The sequence below is a fragment of the Ictalurus punctatus genome, chromosome 3 (assembly GCF_001660625.3).
Source record: "Ictalurus punctatus breed USDA103 chromosome 3, Coco_2.0, whole genome shotgun sequence".
In the NCBI taxonomy this organism is placed as follows: domain Eukaryota; kingdom Metazoa; phylum Chordata; class Actinopteri; order Siluriformes; family Ictaluridae; genus Ictalurus; species Ictalurus punctatus.
In genome coordinates, this window is record NC_030418.2 from 31,501,658 (window position 1) to 31,521,070 (window position 19,413).

Sequence of the window (19,413 nt, forward strand, 5' to 3'; positions counted from 1 at the left end):
TCCTTTATTCTATAAACAGCATAGTCACATATTTATTAAAGAATTATAAGAAAAACCGTGCAGCTAATTTCAGTAAATACTTACTGACAAACGATGTCTCTCCTAAATATCCTCTACGCTTGAGCGTCACCTCCAGGAACTTTGCATCCTCGTCCACCAAGTAATACTCCTTCTCCAGAGAGATCCAGGCCCAGTTCAAGCGAAATGGCTGCGCCTTCAATTTATTGCCCCCTGTTTCAACAAAAGTACGTTAGGAAACAGAATGTGACCCAATTTTAGCTGTCACCTTATTCATTATTCATTTATTCAGTCAGCTTCAGTAACGGCTTTATCTTGGTTAAGGTTGCAGTGGATCTGGACCGGTCTATCAAAAAGCACTATGCCTACATACTTTCAAACCTTTGAGTAATTTAGGGTTGCCAATCTACTTACTGGCAGTTTTATGGGAGGAAGAAACAGGAGAACCCAGAAGAAATCTTGGCAGACATTAGGAGAATATGTGAAACTCCACACAGAAGGTAACCCCTTAAACATACCTGCTGTTCCACTGTGCCACTCATGTCAACTTATGGTGAGAATAAACCTCAACCTAGCTCAGTTTAACGAAATTTTTGCTGTGTATCACTTAGTTATGTTTCGAAATCCAATGGGGTCAAGTAAATGCTTGAACGAGATACAAATCTTCATGACTTCTTTCTGTTCATGCATTTAGCACTCACAACCTTTGGGGTTGTTACTAATCAACTAACCCCATGTCATGGTAATTAAGTTAAAAGAACAGATTTAACATATGTAACAAGCCCACGCCGAGCTCGTCAAATCTTGCGGAGAGGCTGGTTGACTGTTATTTAGGGCACCATCGCTGTGCTAACTTCAGCTAGCTTCATTTAGAGATAGGCCTGATTTTGAGGAATGTAATTAGGTAACACTCAGTACTTTGAGCCAAAAGAGTTTATAAGTATACCCAGGTAACTTAAACTACAGGTTCAGGCAGTCAGCTTGAGGGTGAAGGTAATGGGATTAAATGGTTGCACAAGAAAGGAAGGAAGCTCAGTTAACATTATGATTATCAGCCGTGACAATAGTCTGTTGTCTGAGTCTTTGTCTGAGCCCTTGTCTGAATCTGTTTATCCACCAGTGCTTCTCTGCGACCGTCAACATGTATGATTTATTACAGTCCAGATTCCACATACAGATTCAATGATGTGCAAAATTTCATTCATCTCACCTTTATGGTAGCACTTCCTTTTGCTTTTCAGACATGTATTTCACAAGTGCATTTTACAGTGGGCTTATTTAAAAATTCATTGTCATATCTTACTAACTTACAAGTGAACTTACATAATGCATGGTGAGGTGGTTGCTAGTGCAGATAGAAGTTTAATGCAAAAAACAAATAATACAAAATTCTTAGCGTGGTAACACAAAGACATGGACTATGGTAGCCAGGCAAGACACAACAGTACATAGACTAAAGACCATAACAAGTGCAACCCAAGACAAAAGCTAGACAACCCATACTGTGCAAATCGTGGTTTAAATAGTGGTGTTCATTAAGATCAATGTGAATCAGGTGCAGGTGGACATGTGACAGTGATACAGTGGGGTGCAGTGGCTTCTGGGAACTGTAGTAATCCGATTCTGGCATAACCCTGACACTTACTAGAACTCAATTAGCTAACCATGTAAATAATTAGTGGTCAAATGAAGACAAACAGCAGAATTGACCACTGAAATAAAGTTATTAAAAAGTAATGAGTGATATCCGTTATGAAAATATAAACATATGCAGGACTGTTTGTTAATTGTCGTCACAGGTACTGTCATATTGTTCTTGACCCCCTCCCCCCACCCGCCCCCTTGGTTTTGGGCTCTGCTCAAATAAATATGCAGTTAGTTTTGTGGTATTTAACAAATATCATGCTAAAACTGGGTGAAAGAAAGAAAGAAATGGTTTCGACAGTCAAAAGTTTAGACTGAATTTATATTTTTCATTGTTTATTAAAATTTTGATAACTGGTTATAGTTGAAATTAGTTACTAAGACAAATGTAAATTTATGATGACTTTTATTTATTTATTTTTTTTACTTAAAACAAGTTTTTACTGGAAATTGTATTGTGGGGCAGTTAGGTGCTTTGCCCAATTTTGAGGTTTAAGGAATCTGGTCCTCCAACTGGTGGCTTTTAGATGAGCATTGTAGTAGCAATCACACTCAGATTTTAGTTTTTTAAAAAAATAAAAAAATAAAAATTTGACACTGCCAGGAACTTGTCATTGGCTATCTTTGGTCATAATGTCATTACGTAGGCCACCAGTGAAAAAAGTTCACATAATGCATTCCAAGACCGATCCCAACTCACAACCAAAGAATTTTTTTTTTTATGATGTGTGTTTTTTGTCTGTGTGAGCTTGTCTGGTGTAAAACTCAAACATAGTGACTAGCTAATATGTAACATTCAAAAGAGTAGTAAATATAAGCTGAACAATTTAGGATCTTAAAGCAGAGTTTTCTTGTGAGATGGTGTAATCCTGCTAGGACCATTCCCTCTGACACTGCCTTTCACGATGCCTTTAAATCTAGATTATCTAAGAATTTATATATCTGGAAGAATGCCAGAGGGCTTATTACATAGCATCAGATTTTTAATCAGGAATAAAGGACACACTATGGTCCTGTTCACACTTCCTGTCTGAATGACTGTTACCTGAACTTTTCAGACCAACCATGTGAGTAAGATGATCCAGTCAGGTCACTGTGAGGCCTGCTTTGATTTCAAGGAATGCCTTCTACAAGCTGATCTTTGAGGATGTGCCAGTATGATCTGCTGTACTGTCCATCTAGTTTGAAAACACCATGTAAAGAAGGCAGTTGGGCAAATAAATTATGGGTGTCTATCATCTAATGAATGGAACATCTATATGCAGTGCAGACAATCCACCTGCATTTGGTCCACCTATGCCCATGGGGCTGGGTGTTCAGCTATGTGACTTTAAAGAAAGCATGGATGTTGGTGTGAAAAATAGGATATGCTCTACTCCCTGACCTGCCCATCAAAACACAGATCCACAAGGCTTTTGGAGACAAAACATTCCTAATAACATCTGCCATGGATGAAAACCAGCATTCCATTGCCATGATAAAGTACGTAGGAAGTAAATATCCTGTAATATGCATTACAGCCAACTTCACTCTTTCTTCCACTTCCACCTGCACAGACATCAGCAAGCTTCTCAGTATAGAATGACATCTTTATCTGTAAGCAAGCTCAGGTATCCGATAGTCACGTCAAAAATTTTTGATTGTACTTGTATCATCTATTTTTCATCAGGCTGATTTACTGCATTTTATTGTCACTTATATGTGTTTAACTCAGATTTAAGCTTTAACATTTGCACGAATATTGTGCACTACTTAATCTCTCTTATTTACGATGTGTCATTTATAAAAAAGCAATACAGTCAGAGACCCCCTGGATATACATCCTGGTTCTCCAGGCCCCACTTTGAGAACCATAGGGCTAGTTGACGTATATTGTATATTCACAAGTCTTTGCTAGTCAGAAAGAAAGAGTAGGCTAAATGTACTATAATGCACAAGATTGCAGTCCTGTGTATAGTTCTAGTTGCCTGTTCCATGTTTAAATGCCTAATGGTTTTAAATTAGTATAATTTGATGCACAGATTTATTATTTATTTATCATAGTTATTATTTATATTTATATCTATATATCATCTTTAACACTGTAACATAAAAAAAGCACTTGAGCTGGAAGTATGTTTTGTATATTGGTGATGGATGGCTGTTAATTGAAATTTGGTTTGATAATTATTTGCTGCGTTAATCAACATTTAACTGCACTAACCTAAAAATAACGATGGCCTGAAGCAATTTTTACTTATGGAAAAGGAAACTAGTCTAATACTTTTTTTACTTACTGGTTATATTGCAAAATTAATAGTAAATTAATAGTAATTCGTAGTGCATTTCCAATAAGATCAAGCATATGCAATATGACAAAAATCATATTCCAGGTTTTTTCAAATCTGGTCATATACGTAGTAAAAGTATGGTCGAAACAGCAGCTTGTTCTATTGAAGAACATTTTATGTGTGCAGAGTGCCCAGTGTGAGGAAGAGTTGATATTGAGCTTAGTGATTGTGTACCAGTGGATTATCATCTGAACAGCGCTCAGACAAAAAGCTCTTTTTCACTCTGGTATCCGACACACGGTCTCGTTAACCCTGCAACATTCCTCTGGCCCTGGATAATACTACATTGTCTTCAAGAGTATAGAAAATAGATATCTTTCTATGTGACTATATTTCTTTGCACAACATTATTTTGTTGATTGGAGATTATTAGTAGTTAATTATAATGCAATACACTGTGTATTCAATCTACTGAGTTCAATAAAAGAGGATACATTTATGGGAAAAAGCTCAGTTATGCAATTCGTTAAAGGCTTAATGCAAAAATATAATAGCTGTGTAGATTATTTGAATGCTGTTAATAGTTGATCTATAATTAAGCATTCAGCACTTGATCCATGTGGTGTTAATAAACAGGATTGAATTATCAATGTGGATATAAATGTCACGCCTGTTGGCAAAAATGCAGTAACATGCTTCACCAGTTTGATAAACACATATAGTCGTCCACTGACATCTTTGACATCTTTAATGAAGTCTTGGGATTAGAAATATTTACTCACAGTTTTCTCGGTTTAAGGTGTAAACAGATCGAGGGTGGCTGATAGAGATGAGTTAGCAGGGCTAATTATTTTGCATCCACAGCAAATTATTTGCTGTTGACAAATGTCTTAATATAATATAACATGTTTTTTTTTTTTTTTTTTTGCTGTTGTTTTTTAGTGGAAACAATGCTTGTAAGTTAAATGCACAGAATGGTAGGAAGAAATCTGTGGCTGATGTCTTTTTATCCCAGACTGTAGATTCATGCAGTGACACCTTCCCTAGATTTGATCACTATTTTTTTTTTAGTCTATGACACTGGAACATGCATAAAATGTCATCAGCAATAATTGAGAAAGCACATGTGAAATACATTTTTTGTGTAATGAATGGAAATGAGGTAGATTATTTGCTCTATCATCCTTTTTTATTAAACCCTTAAATGACTTTGGAGGAACAACTAAATGTAGACAGACTAAGCATACATCACATTTACATTTACATTTACATGTATTCATTTAGCAGACGCTTTTATCCAAAGTGACTTACAAATGAGAAAAACGGTACATATTATACAAACAAACAAAAAGTTTAGTGTGATTTTGGTTTGAATTAAACTTTTCTGTTTGTTATGTTTGGTGGAAAATAGTACGAACTGGATAGAGCATTACAGACCACAAATACAGTTGCTTATCTTTTAAGTCTTTAAGTGTGTGTGTGTGCATGTGTGTGTGTGTGTGTGTGTGTGTGTGTGTGTGTGTGTGTGTGTGTGTGTAGTATTTTATTCATTTTTATTATACTATTGATGAGATGTTTTGAAATACTGCATATTAAACTTTAGCTTTCACTGGCAAATTAAAGCTGTACTAGAAAGTCTGCTTTACACAATATAGGGCTCTAATTGACTTCATATCCGTTGGTATAAGCCGTCAACTTTCAGTACAATCGCATCATTGCCAGTGTGTTCTCAGCTGTCAGAGGTGAGAGTAATTTTTTCTACTTACTAAACAGCTTTACACCCAAAATGACTGACAGGTGGTGTTTGACAGTCATTTTTAGGCTATTACCAATGGTGGTCCCCTTGCTCTTCTGACTGGCCATTTCACACGCACGTAGGCACTTCCATTTGGCAATGCTCACAATTTCTTCGATTGTTTCTCACACGACACAGATTCCCATTGGTTTTCAAATTCCAAGGCACAGAGACTGACAGCTGTACTGACATCTGCCCTCCCTCGCTCTTTCCTTTTGTCAGCCTTTATTGCAGCACAGAATGAACAAAACAAAAATACAAGAAGGACAGCAGGCACTGTTTGGGTGGGCCAAAACACACTGGCATGGGGTGCTTGCTTCTTCTCAAACAGGAGAATTAAAATGGGACTTGTATGGGACGAACAGCATCCCAATGGATGTTTAGCATTTCTGCTTTAATGTCTTGTCTTTCTCATGAATAATGAGGTTGAAATCGTAATAAAATGTCACACCGATGTAGTCTGTATATAAAATATGATGGCTTTGGTGGGTGAACAGAGCCATAAAATCACATTCCAAGTGTCAGTAACTCACCAGAACACTAGGGAGTCTCAATGAATGCCTCCATGACTCTTATGGGAGTTCAGAGGTATTTATGGGTGTAATTACATGAAGAAAGAATGCATGGCTCAGTAATGGTCACATTCTCCAAGGCACACAAAGGCCTTTAAAACAAGGAGCAGAAGTCAAACTGGCTAAGATCTTATATACCCACCATGCAGATTTTAAAATTAACATTTAGATTGGGTGTCAACCATGGCAGGTCAGATTTCCGTGATATTCCATCCACAAATGAAAAGTTTTATAGGTGGGACACATAAAATTGTATTTTTTAAATTACCGTGTAAATAGCCGATACATGTTTTTATCTATTTTTTTTTTTTTATAGATGTGCTCATGGTATAGCTATCTGTAAACGCCTTGGATGATATTTGGCCACGTTTTTTGCTAACATCTCCTGAGCCGTGCTAATTTAGCACTGCCATATTAACCGTCCTCTAAAAGAGATTTGCCAAGATTCTTAAGATGGCTTCCTGTTAGACACCTAAAAATTTTTAACTATTTTTTTTTTTTTTTTACGTCTGTGTCAACTGTTGTTGCTGTGTGTTGTGCAGCTTCATTATTTTATAGTGAAGTACAGCCAAATTTTTGTCCGTGTACCACGCATGCATTTAAAACTTAAATGTATTGAAGTTTCTCAAAACCTGACAGCATATCTGTGAGGTCAACTGCATTCATGGAATACTACTTAAACTGCGATGAGAAATATACAACACCAACATATTAGAGCAAATACAATTTTCACCCAAAACCTTACACAATAATAAAATTTGCTACATGGTAGAGGAAGTGCTCATAGTTACTGTATTTACCTAGCGATGCCCCTTGCTTTAAGAGAGATCTACAGGTCCTTCACTAAGTCGCATTATCGAACGTTTAACCACCATTTTGCAGTTTCGTCGGGGGCTAGAGGTATGAGAGATACTACATTTAGGAGGTCAACATTTGCCTCACGCAGCATGATGCAAGTGCAGGCAAGAGTGTGTGTGTGTGTAAGTATGGTGCTATGTATATCTAGTCAGAATGAGGAGGGGGCAATTATAATTATCCTAGCTTTCTCTTTCCATTTATACTCATCATAAGGCCATGTTAGGTATTCAACACATAGCCAAATCAAGCAAATATATGCAGGGCAGGATTACCCCCTGACCCAAACCCCACCCCCACAATTATTGTGATTAATATTACATTGTGCTATATTGGGCTGTTGCATTAGTAAACAAACAAACAAATAAAAATAAATTAAAATAAATGTAGTATGTATGTATGTATGTATGTATGTATGTATGTATGTATTTGTTTATTTGTATCTTTATTTATTTGTTCAATTTGAACCATTGGTCATGATGAAATTATCTAAAGTATGCATTTCCCTACAGTTTGGTTACCCACATATCTAGCCCTAACTATAGCTCTAGTAACGTCTCACCAAATTATGTGACAGTACCAGTGTCTTACATTAACTTTCTCACATCATTCTACATATTCTGTATTAACAATCCCTACTTTCTCTAAAATACCATGAACTACTAAACCTAAATCCCCATACAAAGTATGATCCCCAGCCCATGGCATGATGAATGGTGGGATGACAAGTCACCCTCACCTAACATTGACACCAGTGAGATGAGGCATCAGAATTGAAGATGATACCTCACACCCCAGGCTTGGACAGCAATGACCTGAAAGATTGATATCAGCATCCTTACAGAGAACACAAGAGTATGCATAACATAAGAGAAAGTGATATGGTAAGAGACAGAATGGGAGATTTAAGGATAGAAAATGCAGCATCGATGGAGAATGTGAGAGAATGACAGAAAAGAGTGAGAGAGATGCACCTAAAAGTGCATGCCTCATGACAGAGAAAGAAGGAGGTATAAATAACTCCAAAGCCGTAGATCATATCCTCAAGCGTGCTCAAAAAACCCTCCATAAATCTGTATGCTGTTGCATGAAGAAGGATGACTGAAGAGGAAGTTCATCAGTCACGGGTAAGAGAGGACATTTAAATCCTTTAGCAGCTGCTGACATGAGTGACAGGTCAGATCATGGGGCAGGAAAAGAAACTGATCTGTCCGAGTGACCCATTTCACACTTCAGGAAGCCAACAGCATTATTTCCTTTTTATACTGACTGTATGATCTAATCAATTAAGACCTGATCAGTTGAAGAAAAATTGACGCTGAACAATGTTCATATCAATATTTATAATCAATATGTGATCTGTAAATGTGCAATAGATTTATTTCATGATGAAATACTGAGTTGACTTTTTTGGTTTAAATGTCTTTCATCAACAAGTTGGTGTATTTTCACTTTAGTTAATGGTTTCCTACATTACCCACAGTGTTCTTTGATTACCTGCTGAAAGTTGTGTCAACATGAATTCATTTCTAACTAAAGAGAGTGATGCTGAAGCACTTTAGACCTTTAGCCTGTCTGGCTCTCTCACCTTTTCATCTGTACAGCCTGCTCAAACAGAAGCTTACAAAGCTTTAACTTTCATGGCTGCGTCATCTAACTCGTCCACTCGTCGATTGCTAACTAGCTGAGCCGAGTATAGCCACACTGCATTCTGGAACTTTGAGTTCAATGCTTGTTAGCTCCAATACTTCTATGTTGGATTTCTCATTTGGATGATATGCTTGTTGTTCCCTATTAAACGCTATTGTAACTGAAGTAGCAATTTCCCCCTTGTGAGGTCTGACAGGAACAGCAATACAGCACCAACCAACAAATTAGCGCCTTCATCGCTAAACATATCACAGATATTTTGATTTAAACATATTTAATGTGCCTCAAGGTGGAATTTATCCTGAAGACTTGCTTTATGTGTGGTATAGCAGTGGAAAGGTACACTGGGATTTTGTTAACAGTTGCTATATTGTGACTTTCATTCAAACTACAGTAGCATAATGATCTCACCCAAGTACTCCTCCAAACTGCTGAAGTAGAAGCTGACCTTAACCTGAGTCAAAGGGAAACCCTGGGGTTATCGGCAGATCTAGAACTGGATTTGGGTTACAGGGTGCAGAGAAGGCTTTGAAAAGAGCTCTGGAAGCAGATCAATCCTTGTCCACACACACACACACACACACACACACACACACACACACACACACACACACACACACACACACCTGTTTGCTGCGTCTTCCTCTCACAGACCAGGTTAAGTGTCTATAGGAGACACAAGTCTTAGAAAAGAAATGAGAGCCTGCTTATAACAAGTGATCAAATGACCTATTTTGGTGTCAACTCTTACTTGAAGAGGTCTTTAAGATTTGGTCTTTACATGGCAGAATATTTTGGCACAATATTCTACACAGTACATGTTTTTGCTTTCTTTTCACAATAATAAAAGTGATTTAAATTTGGTACTAGTATACAGGGATCCATTAATCTCAGCAATAACTGAAGTGCACAGGACTAAATGTCCATGTATGGACACGCTTGGCAGGTTGCCACCGGCTAGAGCGGAGGTTCCCAAACTTAAATCTTCAGTTCATGTCAAGAAAATTTGACCTCCACCTGCACTCCCTATCTGTCAGTTTCACTCTGTTCCCTATGCTAGAATAGCTCGATAATGTTAATAAAAATTATTTACCTTACTTGATATTATTTTTACTCACATTTCATAAAATATAATTACTGGAATGAAAGAAACCTACCTCGGATGTCTTAGGATAGTAAGTCATTTGTAATATGTGCCTTTTTTTTTTTTTAACACATGGGATTTCACTCAGATCTGGAGTTTCTCTACTTCTGGCACCACATCAGGGTTCTATTGTTTACCTATGATTATCACAGCCAGACACACAGCCTCAAACACATTCTTATCGTATTGGAAATAAATACCACATTTGTGTATAACTGAATTGTACCCAGATATAGCAGTGGGTCTAGAGCCTTGTGGAACAGTAAACATATCTTCTGTATGCATAGAGAAATCACGATTAAAGTGTGACAAGTTAGTTTAATCAGTTAATAAAGATAAAATTAGGTAAGACCCGACTCCAAAATAAATAAATAAATAAATAAATAAATAAATAAATAGGCAAAGAAATGCAATTGTACAAAGCAGAGGAAAAGAAGCTATCCCAAAGGAAGTACTTCATTTGAATTGTTTGTGTTTCTGATTGGAGGATTAGACGGTTGGACCACTTGGGTGAGTCTGAACATGAAACTGAAATCATATACAAGAGCTGCTAATTCCAATAAACTTTCAAACAGCTGCCTCTGTCCTGCATTGTATAACATTAGCGATTTACTCCTTGAATTCTTTAATAACAGGTGTAGTCTAAATCTAAATGAGCTACATTATTCTTCATAGTCTAGTCTTAGACTTTTTGACCCCCCAAAATAAATAAATAAATAAATAAATAAATAAATAAATAAATAAATAAATCCTTCTTTAAAATATTTGCTATACTTTTTCTTTTCTATTACTCAATAGTGTAGTGCCTTAAGCAGCCTCCCTGAGTCTCTGGCCATTAGACAACTCTCCCTTTTCAACAATGCTGGCTCCAAATGGAAGTTCTTTCCAGTTGAAGGATTGCCAAAGAGACTAAATGCCAAGCCTGGGGTCCACTCTAGTCACCAGAGAATTCCCTTCTGGATAAAAAATAGCTTGAGTTTCAACCAGCAGACCTCCATAAATAATCTTTCTAACTAGAAAATTAAGACGTGTATTTCACTTCACATACATTTTCATTATCAGTCTATAATTGTCAGCAGGCTTGGGGAGAATACACGTAACCGCGTTACATAATCAGGATACAAATAAACTGGTAACTGTAATCCGTTACAGTTACATCAAAAAACAAAGTAATCAGATTACAGGTACATTTTGTAAAAATAATAATAATAATAATAATAATAAATAAATAAAATTAAAAAAAGGAATACTATCAGGATTGCAATTTTTTCATTTAAAACCAAAGAAATGTATCTTTTGACATAACACAATATAGACAGCTGCTTGATTATAGTTCTACAGTTCTTGAGTATAAATTGTTCTCTAAATTGAAATGCTTTTGTTAGGGTGACCATACATCCTCTTTTTTTCAGTTTCAATATGATGAGCTTATGGTATAATACTGCATCATGTGTACATATTTGCACTGCTTTAACCCCTCTCTGTAATTCCCACCTTCCCGCACACCAATTGATCGATTATAAAAGGCTTATTGGCCAAATTCCTGCCTCTCAACCATTAGTGAAGCGCTGTTGTCTACGGCATCAAACAGTTGCTTGACAGTAGCAGCAGATGACAGCTGTCCTGAGTCGAAACAATGCCCATGGCCATATAAGGTCATTTTTAATTTCATGTTTTCACATTACTTCTTAACATGGTCATTCAAATGTGTATATGATGGCAGCAGGTTCACTCATGGCATGTAGTATTTAATTTTATTCCATGGACTTTCATAAGAATGTAGGAAAAAATGCAATACGTGGGCACAGTGAAACCAATTATATTTATATATATTTATCTGATGCTAATAGTGTCTTTTTCAGTGTATTAAAGACTGCATTCCTAGTAACACTATTTTGAATGCTAGTAAGACCACCAACCCCCCACCCACATACAAAAAAAATCTTTTTGGAAAACATGAATATGGTCACCCTAGATTTTGTGATGTAATGTTAATGGCATCAGGAACAGTGATCTTTTTTTAATTAATTAATTTATTTATTCTATTGAAACAAATCCAAACATTTCACATTTTTTTAAAGCTCTAAAATAAGCTCTAACTAAAAGTCTTTTAAATTATATTGCTTTTTTCCCCCTCTTTACATTATTTACATATGTCACCTTGAAGTAATCTAAAAATAATCAGATTACATTACTTTCATATTGTGAAACTTGGATTATGTTACAGAATAGATTTTTTATGAAGTAACTTGTAACTATAACGGAATACATTTTAAAAGTAACCCTCCCAACCCTGATTGTCAGATGTTATATTTCTAAAATTCTATGTACATATCCACAGCAAAGTATTTTTTTCATCTTTTCTTTCATTTGTATGATACATTCTCAGTCATAGTAAACACTTGACCATATGCTGTGGTTTGTTGACCACCTAAGCTCTGGTGTCTGGTCTGGACATGTCTCTTCTGTCTAATCAGATAACAATTTCCTTTTTTTTCTTCTTCTTCTTTCAGGTATGTATATGGTAGGGGGTTGGGGGTAGGGAAACTGATAGTAGAAGACTCTTATGTTCAGATAGAGTGACCACACACTTTAGAGTATCAGAGTAAACCTAACCAGGTTTACAGGTATGCATTTTTCTGCTGGTATTGAGGAGATGACTGGAATCTCAAACAGTGACATGACAAACAGAGGTTAAAGTTACTACAAGGTCTCTTTGTCTTCTTTCTCAACACAGAACAATTCATTGCCTTCCTAAATAAACAGTCTAAGCCAAACATTCAAACAACATGAATATTTGGTCTGTCCAGAGGACTGTCTGTCCTAAGAATATATTGGACCTATGCTGAACCGTAAGTAATTGCATCTTGAACATAATTGTCTTTTGCACTTGGTTATTCAGTTCTTTATCATTTATGACTGCATAAAGCCCAGTAAAATCATGTTGCACTTGTATCATTTTGAGAACTTGTGTACTTTAACTTAATAATTATATCCCAGAATTTACTCTCCATTCATCTTTATGTTAAACGACAACAGGATTAGACTTCATGTATTTTTATGTTAACTGAATTGGTGAGAAACCACTATAAAGCAAACTCATATTAAAATCTGTTGGTAGAAAGTTCAAATGATGTGAATTTTGGTAGGAATTTAAAATAAATATGATCACCATGAATATATAACCATATTCTTTTAGTGATGTTCAATACAACATAAATATAGGCCAAACATTGCAGAGCGGATTGTATTTCAAAACCTCAGAGCTCATGCACCATCTACAGCCAAAGTTAAAATAGCCAAGCCCCATACCTATGATATTTTGTTTCTTAAAAATATATATATTACGTACTCCATTTTTTTAAACCATGCAAGCTAACCTAATAATAATAATAATAAAATATAAAGAATAATCCAATAATAATTTTTAAAAATCATGCATTTTTAAACAATCATCATAGGCAGAACAAACACTTCAGAATACACTTCAGGAGAAATATATATATTTTTTTAAATGATGAAATTAATATAAAACCTAACATTAAAATGACTAAATGTCAGAGCATGCAGAAGCTGAGAACTTAACTATTAGATGGAAAGACAAAATATTCTTACCATTGTCTTCCACTGTGAAGTAGAATATGTCACTTGTGGCATTGGATGCATCAAGTAATACATAGCAGATCTTCATGTCGTCAATATCAGCTATAAAAAAAGAATTTTTTTTTGCAATTCCAATAAATCTGTTGGTACCCAGATCTAGTTCACATTCAGCTTTTCATAATGTTTGTAAATATTGTATAATTTGGCTTCTTTCATAAATTAAAATCAATTTCAAAGTAGTTATTGCTATGAGTATGATATAACAGCTTACCTTGTGTGAAGGTCTTGATGCTGTCATTGCCCAGAGCAGTATTAATGATGAAGCCATGCAGAGGGGCCTCAGAAACAGAGTACTTCAAAACTTTGTTTGGGCTATCTCTGTCCTCAGCCTTCAGAGCTTTGCTTGTAATTAAAAATCCGAGATGCCCAGTATGAAGAACCCTGAGTGTCGATGCAGCTTTGTTGACAACAATTTGAGGCATGCCATTGTCCACTGTGTTAATCTGGATGGTCATCATCTGAGGCTTACGTGTCTCATAGACTGTATCCGGGAAAACGTAAAAGTCTGAGTGAGTTCCATCAGTAACAGTGAAGGAAAAGCTGTCCTCATTAGTTTCAGTGCCATCATGCTTATAACTAATTAGGTTCTCATTTAGGTCTTGCTTAGTGAAAGTTGTGATGACCCGAGTCCCATTGTACAGTAGTTGACCATGCACTGGAACCTGAGTAACCACAAAACGCAATAGATTGTCTGGAGTGTCACGGTCTTCCACAGTCAACTCAAAAGGTGTGATGAGTTTTGTTTCACCCTCTTCCACCATCAATTTGTTAATAGTCAAGACTGGCTTCTTGTTGTCAACGTCAGTGATAGACACCCGGAAAGTCCTGAATACTGGATTGTAACCATCAGTAACCTCAAACTCAAAGCTATCCATCTTCACTTCATCATCAGAAGTGTGTATGTAGTAGATTTTGTTGCCAGCCAGTTGCAACTGGGTGAAGGTGGATATGGGTACACCAGGATGGTCAGTGCTTTCTAGGTGACCCCTGCTAGGAGCACGAGTGATGGTAAAACTAAGGTATTCATCAGGACTATTAATGTCTGTTGTGCTGAGAAGGTCTGTGGTGAGGGTTACTTTGCCTCCTTCTTTGAGGGTCACACCTTTGTTGATGACATCAGGGAAGACCATATCAATACTGCCAATGTTGATATAGAAGTAGCGGTCAATAAGAGGGTTGATACCATCAGTGACATCAAACTTTAGAAGATCACGAATGCCCTCTTGACCAGTGTGGACATATTGAATGAGCTGTTTATCAATTTCATCTTGTGTGAAATTCATTCCAATGCTTATGTTGCCAATAACATCTCCATGCTTAGTAATTCTCTGAAGGTAGCCTTGGCCAGGACCATAGCGCATAATGTAAGTAAGCTCTTTGTCTTCAGAGTCCAAATCTGTGGCTTTGAGGACTCTGTTGCTAATCACTTTGGTTTCTCCAATTTCAACCTCCAGTCCATCATTAATTGTCATTCTTGGAGTCTCATCATCAACAGCAATAACCATTATCAGAACCTTCTCTTCAACAGTGTGTTTCCCATCAGTGAGTCTAATTTCAAAACTATCCTCTTTGGTTTCAGAGTCATCATGTTCATAAACAATATTAGAGGCCTCTTTGATCTGTTCCAAGGTGAATTTCACTACAGGGGTACTCCCGGTGCTTAACTGCTGGACAATGTTGCCATGTTTGGGATTCTTGATTATCTCAAACTCTAATTCATCACCTGGAATATCTGCATCTGCAGCATTCAAAATTGGAGTGTCTATGACTAAGCTCATGCCTTCCATGACAACAAACTCACGTATAAATATTTCTGGCTTCTCATCATTGGCAGGGATGATGACAATAGGGAAAAAGTGCCTCTCTGAAAAATTAATGCCATCAGAGCAGTGGAAAGTAAACCTGTCTTCCACTGGCTCTACACCTTTATGAATGCTCTGTACATAGTAGATATGGCTGAGACTAACATCTTTGATGTTAAAGGCGGTGATGGCAGTGCCTGCCCTTGACTTTTCTGACCCAGGGGCTGGAGAAATGTTCTCCACATAGCCAGATGTTGGCTGGACTATAATAGTGCAGAGGATATCATCATTATCTGTGTCAACATCTTCAGCTCCAATGTGCTCTAGTGTAATAACATTCTTTTCTCCCTCCACTACCACAAACTGGGCCCCAACACTAACAACAGGGGCAATGCTGTCAATAGGAAGGATGGTGACATGTACACAAACTCCTTGAACTTTGTTACGACCTACCACCCACTCGTCTGACAAGTCCGAGATGGTGAGGTTGAAAGAGTCATGCACCTTAATTGGTCCAATTTCGCCACTTGTGTGGACGTAGACAACCACACCATTGATAATGTCTTGCTGAGTAAATCGTTCAGCTGGAACACCATTCACCATGATCTCTCCTAGTCTTGGAGGCTCCTCCACTATAAATGTCAGCATTAAATCATCTGTGTCCTCATCCTGGCCCTGGATGACATTGCTGGTGATCTCTGTAGCTCCATTCTCAAGAACATCAATTGAAGCACCTAAAAGACCTGCTGGTAGCATAATAGTTGGGCTCTCATCATCAACTGGCTTGATATTAATTTTAATAATGATGGGCACTTCATGAAAGCCATCACTGACATCAATTTTGATAACATCACTGAGAGATTCTTCACCACCATGGATATAGGCCAGCCGACCACTTTCAATATCTTCTAAAATGAATGTCTCTCCATTAGACATATCAATTCCTAAATACTGTAGCTGCCCATACGTGGGAATTTGGATCACTTTAAAGATAATATGTTCATTCTCTGTGTCCTGATCAGATGCATTCAGTTCATTCTTAGTTATTATGTAAGTACTTCGCTCCAGTACAGTAAAACCAGTATTTGTGATTACAGGAGGCTTATTGTCAACCGGCTGCAAAAATATTGTGAACAAGCCATCAGCTGAGTTACCTGCAGTGTCCTCAACAACAAAGGTGAACTGAACCACTTTGGGAGTGATACCCAGTTCCTGGTCAGGGGGTTTGTATGCTATTTTATGGTGATTTACCTGAGCTTGAGTAAATTCAGTAATGATGGTGTCAGGACTGTCAGTAAGTACAATGGCTCCAAGAGGCACTGGATTGTTTTCATCTATATCTGTTGGGGGCTTAATGATGATATACTTGAGATCCCGGTCATCACAGTCCAGGTCTGTATAGCGAAGAAACTTCTTTCTAAAAAATGTCAACTCATATTCTTTAACTGTCATGTGCAGAGTAGTGTCTGGGTAAAGTGATGGTGGTATATCATCTACTGGATGGATTTTAATGGTGAACGTGTGTTCTCCTGATTGGTTTGGGGGGTCATTATCATCCTGAACTCTGAAGACAAACTGGTCAGTGACAGTGGTGGTGCTGTGTGGACCTTTGTGGCGGTAAAACAGTTTCCCATCAAGAATATCCTGCTGGGACCATTCTGTCACCACCTGTTCAAACATTTCATCTGTCTCACTAAACTTCCAAGAAGAAGTATCTGCAGGGGGCTCCACTTGTCTAAGAAGCAGTTCACCAATGGTTGAATAAGGCTCCTCCAGTATAAATTTAATAGTTGAATCCTCTGAGTCTATGTCAGTAGCACTCAAAATAAACGGTGAAATTTGCATCATTTCATTCTTGAACAGCACAATACCAGTGTTAGCATTAATGATGGGAGGCTCATCATCAGTAGGGGCGATTGTAATGGGAAACAGAAACTCCACTTCATTTTTTCCATCTGTCATTCGAAATATGATGTTGTCACTGTAAGTATCACTTCCATCATGTTGGTATATCACAATGCCAGAATCTAAATCAGCAGGTGTAAAGAATTTTCTGCGAGATCCTAACACTGTCATCTCACCATGTTTCAAGCCATCAATTACAGTAATCTTCACATCTTCCAGGTTATCCTCATCACTGATTTCAAGATTCTGAGAACTAGAAAGAGGCCTTGACTGACCCTCAAACAGCAACTGGCCCGTGTTCTTGGTCGCTACTGGGGCTAAAGTGTTCATTGGTTTCACGACAATCATAAATGCAAAGGTATCAGACACAGCCCCATCCGTATCAACTATTTCAAATTCAATCTGAAAAATCCTCTCTGCATCTGAATCTTCAGAGGGTGGCTTATAGGCAATTTTTAGATCTTTTATATCTCTTTGATAAAACGAAGTGATTGGCAAATTATGGTTATCTGTGCTGATAATATATCCTTGTTGATGGCCTAGGGGAGATGTTATGTTAAATATTAAATCATCAGGAAGTGATTCTACATCCTCAGCTGCCAGCATATCAGATGTTATGGCAGTCATTACAAACTGATCTACCTCCATCATCATCATAGCTATAAAGCTGGCTTTTGGAGGTGTGTTTTCAACACCTTCTTTTATTCGGACCATAATCTGGAAGTGCTCTTGCTGAATAGTATTACCATCATTATCTTGTACTTCCACTAACATTGGTATGTAATCTCTGTTAGGAGATTTAGTGGTGGCAGTATGCTGGTATCTTATACCTTTTTTGACAAACTCATCACAGTCAATCATCTGTCCATTAACAGAGTTGTCTGAAAGAGTGCCATACCTGGGAAGACCACCTGTTCCAACCAGTGTGGCCACCTTGCACTTTGTGACACCATCCTCAAAAGCAAACTCCAGGCCCTTTTTATCAATGGGGTTGCTTTGACCGTTAAGCTTTTCCACAACAAGAGGCATGTTACGAGTTAAGATCTCCAGCTGCTGGAAGACAACCTCTACCTCGAGCATGAAAGGGATGACCACAGTGTCTGTATGGGAGTCATACCTTAGCTGTAGCTTCACCTGGTCCTTACTTGGACTCCGTGAGCCAAAATGAGTGTATTTCACTTCCTTAGCTCCAAACTCACATGGGAATTTCTTGGGAGTCAGCATTCCAGGTCTTTGTGCCAGTGGGTCATTGTCTAGTACTGTGATGTGGCAACGATCTCCTGGTTTCACTTCAGTGACAAGGTCATTGATAGGATCCAAATAAACAGAGCGTCCAAAAGGAACTCTAATCCCATTGGTGGCCACCAAGATGGTTTCAGCGTTAGGTCCAGATCGGTGCCTGTAATGGAAAGCCGAATCAGAAGGATTTGCTTGCACTGTGCAGAAGCAAAGACCTAATGAAAACAAAACAAGGAGGCACTGCAGAAGTGTCTGGGTTCCACAAAATCTTGTCCTTTGCAGACAACCAGCCATGTTTAGAGCTAGCTGCACTGCAGTCTTGAAAGTTGCTTGCCAAAATAGACCTGTTTCAATCTCCAGCAAGAGGTCTCCCAGAAAATTTCCTCTGTTGAATCACGTCAAACTTGGACTGTGCTCTCCCAGTGGTGTCCCTCTTCTCTCTGCCTCACTCTCCCTCTGCACTTACTCATTCATTCACACAGCACAAGTGAACTCCTCCTGCTGAAGCAGCACAGGTAATACTTAAGCAGAAACACAGTGACAGCGCAAGACTCCACCCTCAGAGCAGCCTCTCTCATGACTAATTTAAGGCAGCAAGTTTTGACAGCCCCCCTCAGTATGGCATTCACCCCTACCCACCCACTGCCCTTCTCTAGAGACAGGGATTTAAAGGACTTTCATGAACTTTGAAGCAGCAACTATTAAAAAGAGTTTGTGATGCACATAGAAAAGTACTTCATTCATGCTATGTTACGTTATGCATTCTCTAATGTTAATGTAATATATTTTTTGTTTACACCACAGCATTGTTGAATGCACACATCTAATTGGTTAGAAGGTGTTGACAAATTTTCCA

The 19,413-nt window shown here is 37.7% G+C and overlaps 1 protein-coding gene across 1 annotated transcript in view; it reads right to left on the reverse strand.

The window, feature by feature from the left end:
- The window catches only part of frem3 (Fras1 related extracellular matrix 3), a 39,780-nt gene extending 20,685 nt beyond the window's left edge, over positions 1 to 19,095 (reverse strand). Inside the window, exons 1-3 of the mRNA XM_017465055.3 lie at positions 13,823 to 19,095; positions 13,564 to 13,653; positions 85 to 231 (exon numbers count right to left, since the gene is read on the reverse strand). Coding sequence (XP_017320544.2) covers positions 85 to 231; positions 13,564 to 13,653; positions 13,823 to 18,851 — 5,266 coding nt within the window. The 5' untranslated portion in view covers positions 18,852 to 19,095. The remainder of the gene's footprint in view (positions 1 to 84; positions 232 to 13,563; positions 13,654 to 13,822) is intronic.
- Between the last annotated feature and the right edge of the window lie 318 nt (positions 19,096 to 19,413).